The 9,570-nt window shown below is 40.6% G+C and overlaps 1 protein-coding gene across 1 annotated transcript; it reads right to left on the reverse strand.

Moving 5' to 3' along the window:
- Window positions 1-1,383: 1,383 nt before the first annotated feature.
- LOC119735361 (sulfotransferase 1E1-like) lies at window positions 1,384-7,782 on the reverse strand. Its single transcript, XM_038209061.1, has 8 exons — window positions 7,601-7,782; window positions 6,994-7,138; window positions 6,637-6,804; window positions 5,623-5,753; window positions 4,830-5,070; window positions 3,939-4,033; window positions 2,473-2,662; window positions 1,384-1,901 (listed from the first exon to the last, which is right to left on the reverse strand). The coding sequence occupies exons 2-8, from the start codon at window positions 7,052-7,054 to the stop codon at window positions 1,798-1,800; spliced, it is 990 nt and encodes a 329-aa protein (XP_038064989.1). The 5' UTR covers window positions 7,055-7,138; window positions 7,601-7,782; the 3' UTR covers window positions 1,384-1,797.
- Window positions 7,783-9,570: the final 1,788 nt, after the last annotated feature.

Here is a 9,570-nt window from a genome sequence, read left to right on the forward strand (position 1 = left end):
TTGTCTTTCACGAAAAAGTACTGGCCAAGGTATAAAATTGTTTGAACAAAGTGCGAAAATGAGCGACCAAAGACTAACATAAAGGGGTATGCAATTGAAGTTAATTGTTTATGAATTTCAATGAAAATAAGTTTTGAAATGTGCGGAAAAACCTATAGTATATCATAAAACTTTTCCTGGTAGTAGTTGAATCATGTAAAACAACGGGGTCCGACGCCTCATAAGTCCGACAAAATCTCATCCCCAACCAAATAAAGGCCCATATGTCCGACGCCTCAGAGGTCCGAAGGTATATACGATATGCCTCATGTAGGTCCGATGTCTCGTATAGGTCCGACATTTAAATTTACTTCTAATTCGGTCCAGAAGTCCTTCGATTCATAAATCCGACGCCTCATAAGTCCGACGCCTCGTTTGTCCGACACAATGGCGGAAGTAGAACACAATTGGGGGGAGCAAAAAAAAATGTGGTCCCCCAAAAAGTGGGTCCAACTGAAAATTTCGGCGTGGGCTTCGGGGCCCGCTTAAGGGCCCCGAAAAGCTTTTGGATTTTAGATGCTCCGTGGTGCGATCTGAGGCAATTTCTGACCACTTTTCCCAATTTTTTTCAGGAAAAGATGGTGGTGTACGCAGTGCCTGCCTTTATTGCGACGTCACTTAAAAGAAAAAAAAAATTGGGTTCGCTTTTTTTTAGGGGGGGGGGGGGTTCCACCGGATCCGCCCTTGGTCCGACAGCGAATACAAACATCGCGTTAAATGTCATAATGTTAGCGCCAACAAGTGTTAGAGTCATAAGAGACACCCCCCCCCCCCCCATTTACGTCCGGGCATTAACCCTTGCGCCAAAAAACTGCGCGCTGAGACTCTTCTGACGCTGCAACACTGCAACAACCCCAACAGCCCTACAGACAAGTGTGTATTTGCCTGCAATCGGGGACCCCCTATTGTCCCTCTTTTGTTTGTACTCAACTTCTTAAGAAGACCTCCCATATGTTGTGTACACGAATCCAAATCGGGGATCTCTAGGGAATTGGCCGGACCCTATTGTCCTCTATTGTGCAACGTCCCCTATTGAATGCAGAAACAAACTCAACCCAACAAACAAACAAACAAATAAACATTGTGCAAGTCATAGTGGACATTCAAATGAAACAAAAAAAAAACAATCAACATACCCCTTTAAAAACTTTGAATCATTGACAAGTATCTCAAATTTCAAAATTCAAGAAAAACTTCATTGCAAAAAAAAAAATCTCCGATAAAAAAATGACATGTATAAATCTTCAAATATCCAAAACTCATTTTCAAATTCTACCCTTAACTTCATTCTTCCCCATATCTATTTACAATAAATAAATAAGATTATCGCAAAATGAACAAATGTCAAACCCTGTTGTCACCTGTTGTATTTTAGATTCATTTTAAGGCTGCACAAAATATAGATCAATTATTTTCAAAGTATATTTTGGTTTCACATAATGTTCAATAAAATGTAATAAAATAGAATATGTGTAACAATTACAGGTGACAGGTTTAAAATTTTCGTTGAATAAAATTAGGCTACAGGTTTAAAATATAAGATGTTTAAGTACACATATTGCTTGGTTTCACGCACACCTACTGAGAAAACTATTGCTGTAACGGTTAACTTCTAAGAAAAAGTGGTATTTTTTAACAAGTCCAAAAGCCTAGTTTTTAAAGTTAGCTTTTCGTGAAACCCATTCATACACATACTTCATGGGAAAATAGGCTGATTTATGAAAGCGTACAATTTCAAAGGCCACAGACAGTTTGTTATTATTCGAAGGTAAGTCCGGTTCCCGCCAATTTCTCCTTGCAAAGGGCATCCATTGCCTCGCTTTGAGCGTCGGACAGCTGTGCCTTCCAACCTCCAACTTTCCCTGATTCAAGACAAAAACAACGAATTGAAAACCAGTTATACCGGTACCTTAATTATTAACATGGAAGCTCTAAAAAAAAAAAAAAAAAATTCGTCCCCACTTCCCGAGTTGTGACGAGTCGACTCGAGTCATTTGAAGGAAATGACTCGAGTCGAGACGAGTCATTAGGTCAAGAAGGTCGAGTCGAGATGAGTCGAGTCACGGTGTGTGGTCGAATCTAGTCGACTCGAGTCAACTTTATGCTCAAATTCGAGTCACTGATGTTTGAACACCATCTAATATATTACAGAATGGAAGAAGGAACACAAGGTACCAAAATTACGGAGATCCAGAGACTTAAAATATAGACAGTTAATAACAATCGCGCCATTGCAGAATTGTAGGATATAAATGGGAACCTCACAATACAAACCTCCAACATTAGTGATCCTGTGCTGAAACTGCAGTTGCAAACAGAACTATTTCCTATATAGATCGGAAGGATACATTTTCAAAATGGCTGCAAGCTTGGGTTGCAGCACTTTTGTTTGGGTGTGTATATTTTGGACTGAGGGGCTATACAATGTATTACCTCTTCTCATGAACGATTTTCCCTCGGGCATCTGGCCGCCATGCGCGTTCTGGAGCAGAGTGTCTGGGTTGGTCATGGGGTTCTTCTTCATGTTCTCAAAGGTGCAGTGATCAGTGATGGCATCGATGACGTCATCCGACAGCGACTTGCCCAAGAACTCGCTGATTTTCAAAACGGTGCCACGGAGGTCCTATACGGGTTGTGACGGTAAATGTTCATTATTCAATCGTTATGGTGTAATGAAAAAAAAGTAGCATAGTGGATTGGCAATTAGTAACGTTTAAAAAACAATTGTTACACCTCTGTCTTAAATACTGCATTTCATTGGCCTAGCCTAGAACGATCACGTGTTAGGTTATTAAAAGTGATGGCACACTCCCTGTGGGATATCACGTATACGGAGTAAGCTATGAATTTGTACGTACGGAACGTACGGTGTAAAACGCTTCTATCGTTGGTACCTATGCTAATGTGGGAGCAGTGAACTAGCGCGGACGATCAGCTGTTTCAAGCAAGCGACAGTTTTTTTAATCGAGGTCGTCTTCGATTTGGTCCCTGTCCTCGATTCACCGATATAACTGTCTGTCCTCGATTTACACCATAAACAAACTCAACAATAAAACTGGTTGCTGACAGTGTTACGAATCTGCGTGTGCGCGTTGCTACAAGGTCAAACATCGAAAACTTGATGCTTCGAAAACCTGAGGTATACAGGCCTACACGGACAATTATATACATTGTACAACTGTATCACCGACACCACGAAGTAACACCCATCTACATACCAGTAAAAACTAGCAATCGGAGAAAACGGCAACTAAAGTTGAACGCCTTCTAAAACAACACTTTGCGTCAAAACGACAGAGTATTTTCAATTGGGTTTCTCGTTGTGGACACTTGATGAATTGAATTTATTAAATCTGCTGTTTTTCACTCGTTTGTGTATTAAATAAACAAGAAATAAGAGAAAAAAGATAAATGTTAGTTCGTGAAACCGAAAAAGCTGTGAATTTTAACGGTAAATTTTCGTTTTCACGAAGTAACACTCTTCAATGTATTTAACACGAGGAAAGTGCAACTTCAGGTCAGCGCGCGCGCGCTCATACAACTTGTTACAAGAAGAGTGTTACTTCGTGAAAACGTTTTTGCTCACTTATGAGCAGAGTGCGCGCCATGCATTGCAATGGAAAATGGAACTTGAGTGTTACTTCGTGAAAACGAAAATTGTCACTTTTGCGCAAAAGTTGCCATGGATACTTAGCGTAATTATTAAAGTAAAGCTCTTGGAGCTTTGATACTTCGTGCAATGGTAGGCCTTGATGAATAATGTTTAAAAATCAAAAAAACTGAAAATCGAAAAAAATATGCTTTAACACGGTAGAGTGTTACTTCGTGGTGTCGGTGACGGTATATTTACCAAACGCGATTGCTACTGATTCTAATGAGGACATTGTTCAGAACTATACCTTCTTTGTGTCCTCGAAGCGAAGAAATAAAATGTTGTCGTCGTTACGCCTTTCCCAGAAGTACAGGTAGTGTGCCCACCATTTGCCGTACGGCTCTTTGAGGGGATACAAAATATAGGAATTGTGCATATTTCAAAAGAGAAATAAGTTTGTTTCTGTAAAAGTGGGAACGAATTCAAAACTTCGAGCTGACATGAATATTCGTGATGCAAAGACATAATAGCGAAGTTAACATAAGTATTGGTCTGGTACCAAGGGTCTGTGAGTGAGTCAGTCAGCGAAAGGTCAGGTGCGAAGAGGGCAATACTCATAGGTTTTCCTGGCCAATTTCCTAAAATGTTCATTCACTTCTGAAAATCGGTCATTTATTTTCTTCTGAATTTGAGAATAGCTCTGAACACAGACGTTTCATTTTCGCTACCAGAGCATTCGATTCCATTTCAGTTCGCCGTCAAGTAAGTGATTGAGCAGCACCTTTCGTTTATGTCCATTCAGTTTACAAGACGTCGTTTTTAGAGGGCGATTTCAAACATTCACCATTCTATTTCACTTTTAGTTTAATGCCTTCGGCACCAGATACAATTAGGGTTTCGTTTTAATTAACCGTCAATCAAATTAGCTGTACCTGAAATAAATTTAGAAAATGTATGCTTGCGCAGTAGATGAATGCACAGGTAATGTAATTGGCCGTCTGGCCGTCTCAAAACCGAATCCACGGACAATGAAAACGACTTTCGTTGAATTGAAATGGGATCAAAGACGTGCATTCAAATCCAGACGAAAGTGAATGACTGGTTTTCAGATTTGAATGAAAATACCAGGAAATTGGCCGGAAAAACCCATATTTGGCTGGTCCTCCCATCAACAGAAAAGAATAGCAGAAATCCTTACGCGTGCCATTGATAAACCTGTCAAATACTTCGTCGAAGCTAAACTGACGGTCGGCCGCAGCCATCATGTCGATGTGGTGAAACATGGATACCACAACATCCTTGGGGTTCCTGATGACGTAGACGATCTTGATCTTCTTCTCCCAGACCTGAGGGGGCAGGAGCTGACCCGGCAGGTGGGACTTGATGAGGCGGGGAGAACTCCTCGGCATCCGGGGTAACAATTTGTGAGCACGTGGTATCTGGGAAGAATAGTATCGATAACATAAATATGCTTCATAAAAGTAATTGTTATAAATCTGTCTTGATATACTTATATTTTCATTGGCCTAAAGCGATCACGTGTTAAGTTTATATTACGTACGTGATATCCCACAGTGTGGTTTGACTTTGTACGTACGGTACTTACGGTGTGAAACGCTTATACCGTTGGTATACCCACGCTATTTTCAACATGTTTCCACACATGAGTGGGGGCAGCGTACTTGCAGACGATCAGCTGTTTTGAGCTCGGTATACGCGACATGCACGTGAGTTGACGTTCGATTGTCATGCCTGTTGTGTTTGAACTGCTGCTGTTTGTATTCGTATTTTTAAAACTCCAAAGAATTCAAGACAGAGGAATAACAAAACAATTGATGACTGATGTGACGTGGGCATGACGTTTTGAACACCCTCAGGGCGCATAGCACCCTCGGCTTCACCACGACAAATATTATGACCAACTTGTGCATAAGGCCTATGTTGATGACGGCCCTTTGAAGCAAGCCCGATGCTAATGGTCATTTTCTTACATCGTCATGCACGTTGGCGCCGTGTGTCATCTCCAGGAAGGGCGCCCTCATCATCGTGTGCTTCTTGTTGAGTTTCTCGATGTCGCCGTCGTGCATTATGGCGGACATGATCTCCTGCGTCCACGTGGTACCTGATCGAAAGCAGATTCAGAGCGCATGCATCATCTTTTATACAACAATGCAAACACTACTGCACAAGTGGAACAAAAGGCAAGTTAAGATAACATTATTAACCAAACGATCTGCGTTCACGTCCTTATATGTAAGTTTCATAGAAATACCTTCGGCCAAAATCCGACCGAAAATAGGAAAGTACACAAGTTAACGGGGTTTTGCATAAACTGATTTGATTTTTCGGCAAATTACCAAAGATAGGAGGGATATACGCCTACATGAATTTACGATTCCCACAATGCATTATTGCACGATCTAAAGAATCACACGTACATGTACGCACAATCAAATAAGTATGTCGGCACCCATGCACACACACAAATGTGTCAACCCATCAATCATGGACCTCGATTCCTTATTGTTTATAATCAAACTAATAGGGAAGAATTTATGCTCGGAATACAGGGCGAGTAAAAAACAATCAAAATGGCAGGAGTATTTTCTAAATGAGATTCCACATGTAGCAATTTCAAAATCTAGGATATAAAAGCCCAAATAATAAGCTTTCTTTTAGTACAGAAATCATTCAAATCACTCATATACTTTTTAAGTTACGGGATTCTAAACGCAACCATCCGTTGTAAAGTTTTGTCCACGGATCACAAAAAGGTAAGTGTTCTTTCAGCAAAACAAAATCAATTCACATACACTGTGCGTATACCTGACCCTTCACCCCTGGTTTGACCACTCTATTCTGGAGCATACGCTGCAAAAACTGTAGTGTTAATTTAACACCATTCGGTATCTATATAGGACAACACCAGTAAAATTTAACATCAGATGGTCCTATATAGATACCAATGGTGTAAATTTAACACTGCAGTTTTTGCAGAGTAATACCTGCTTTTGGCACAGTAACAATGAACACGTCGTCTTCCCGGATCTCGAACGTCTTCAGGTCATCCATGGTACTTTTCAAAGTGTCCAGTGCGAGGGGCACTCCCTCATACTCGTAGGTCTCCATCAGACGAATGTCCTCCGGTTTCACCTTTGCCATGATAGCCATCACTGGCGGATAAAACAACACAATTTCTGTGACACGAAGCAAGCCCAAAACAGTTCTATTGTAAACTGTCTCGTTTTAAAAGAAAAGTTTTAAGAAAACCATGGGTCACAGACTTATCAAAATATATGCAGTGGAGATCCGTAACATTAATTGTATTTGTTTACTACACGCACTAATTAACTAATACTCACTCTGCCTTTGATGCATGGACTCCATTACGCCCTGAAAATACTCTGAAAATGTTTGGCCCATGTAGGCTTGAAAGCTGGGTGGATTCTACCTGAAGAGCGACTGCAACAACTATAGCACAATCCGATGACGAATCGATCTGAAGTCCTGTCGAACAAAGTATCAGGAGTCATCATAATTGCGGGCGTTGTTATTTCACTCAGAGTTAATTGTAACGAGTCAGTGTATTTTGTGCCACTCGAGTTGATTCGAGTCATTTTAAGGAAGTGACACTCGAGTCAGGCGCGGATCCAGAGGGGGGGGGGGTGAAATTCATAGAAATTCCTGAAAAAAATGCAGTCGAGTCGAGTCGAGTAAGTTACCCGTTGGGACTCGATCGAGAGTTATTCCTCGTCATATTGCTTTATGTTATAGCGAAATAAACGCGATCGAACATGTTCTTTTCCTCGATCCACTTTCACACCGTTAGCATGTGCTGTGCGTGCATAAAACACCGCCCTGCATTCCTATTAAGAAGTCAAAATCAGCCTACGACCCGGGGAGCAGTAATCTTCCATCCATTTCTTCCTCTCAACACACGTTTTTGTTTGATATATACATAAAACTTACCTGTAGTGGTATAGTTGGATCATGCAAAACAACACTGTGCTCCCGTATTACTGCGAGTCAACTTTGCAAGCACTATGTACTTCTGCTTGTCACCCGTTCTTCGGACGAATTATCTTGTATAGTCACTGATATTACTGTTGATTTACGGGCTTATGACTTGCAAGGCCACACGCCAAACACACTTGCACCCATGCCCGTTGCATAAACCTCGTACCTGCCCCCCCCCCCCCCCCCCCGCCCGCCCGCCCAGGCCGAGCGAAGTACCTTTGTGCAACTGTAGTATACAAAGGAATGTGTCGTTTGCCAAAAGATGACTTGCACTTTGCAGAATGGGAAAGAATTGATACGTTCATTTGCATATTTTTTTTTTGGCATCCTGGGGCAGTCCTGCTATGGCCTTGTCTTGCCTTTTTATGGGGGAAAGGTGAAATGTCCCTAGGGTCGGAATGCCCCCGAAGCTACGCAGCCGAAAACATCACACCAAGAAATGAGAATTTTACACAAAACATTTTTTATTAATCCTGGTGTAGTTACAATGAATGCCAACAATCATGTTTCGGCACTTAATTAATACAGAAGTCAAAAGTACACAATTCAAATGAGTTGATCCTGGCCTACAATAGGAAAATATAACAATCACATTTTACTTATTGCGACATTCAAATGGCAAATACATCTTAAGACAGTGCCCAAAATGAATGACAACAGAAATTAATTCAGAGAAAATAACCCCAACAACTTACGGTGTCTGTGAAAATAAAGCTGACAAATGCCACACAAAATAAATATTTTACTCTGTACTTGGCACAAAACGTATCATGCAACACCTATTTAGAGCACATAATGGATATTAAGATTTGCATAGTAGAGCAATGAGTATCCCCAAAAGGCAGGTTTTTCTTGCATCAAGAACAAGTCCCACAGAAAGTAGGGGGAGGGATTGTTATTTGTTAACACTAACAAACTAAAATCCTCCACGAGAACAATTCATATGCAAATACATGTAGTTCATTACTGGCTTCAGCATAGCACCATTGGGATTTCCAAGCAATTTTCTTGTGTAAGTACCTTAAGGCTTTTGGCAAAACAGTAATCACCCAACTTGCTGCAATTAACTACTAATTCAAAGTGACATTTCATGCACGAAATCTTTAGAAAACGGGGAACAGATTTCACGTGGCCGCAAAACAAGAACCACATTTGGGTGAAGAAATCCTAAACTGCTGAACTGCCCTGCTGGTCGCAGGGAAATACTTTCAGGAGCATTTGTGAACGAGATCTTATAATGATATCACAAGGTATCGCAAGTCACATCGTAAGTGATATCTCAAGTCCAATCTTGAGTCAATAAGCTTTATCTAAATTGCCATATTAAACATTGAATCTGAGGTAAAACTCTTCATTCTTAGAACTTGTGAGTTAAACAGACCCTTGTTTTAAGCCACATTTAAAAAAAAAACACGAAAGTGAGGCTTGGAACGCCCTCCGTTCATAAAATAGTCTGGCACCATCCCACTCAACAGTTTACAATTTATACAATAGATTCAGGGCGCACGATCGAAAATGGCTTCGTAAGTAAATGGTCTTTGCGAGTCACTGTTCAACCCCTTACACGTGTCTGATCAACAAATTTGTAATGATTGACCTGGTGACCGTGCAAAGATCTTTTTGGCAAATTGAGTCAGTAAACCAAGGGTCTCTGTCAACAAAATTGAAACTCGATTTCAAAGAAGCCGGTGTAAATTTTTCGGCTCTGCTTATACCGCAAGCGAAGAATCTTCTTTGATAGCAAAATTTAATTATTTACATGTACTTATGTTTAATCAACGAGGTGAAAGATACTGCGTCTGACAAATCAAGACAACCTACAATACTTTGTTAATTAATTTAGGGAAAAACCATCGCCCTGTTATCCACAATACAATAGGTAATTGACATCATTGTATCAACAGTTGAAATAAAGACAGGTA

This window comes from Patiria miniata, unplaced genomic scaffold (assembly GCF_015706575.1).
Source record: "Patiria miniata isolate m_02_andy unplaced genomic scaffold, ASM1570657v1 HiC_scaffold_29, whole genome shotgun sequence".
NCBI classification, from domain to species: Eukaryota; Metazoa; Echinodermata; class Asteroidea; order Valvatida; family Asterinidae; genus Patiria; species Patiria miniata.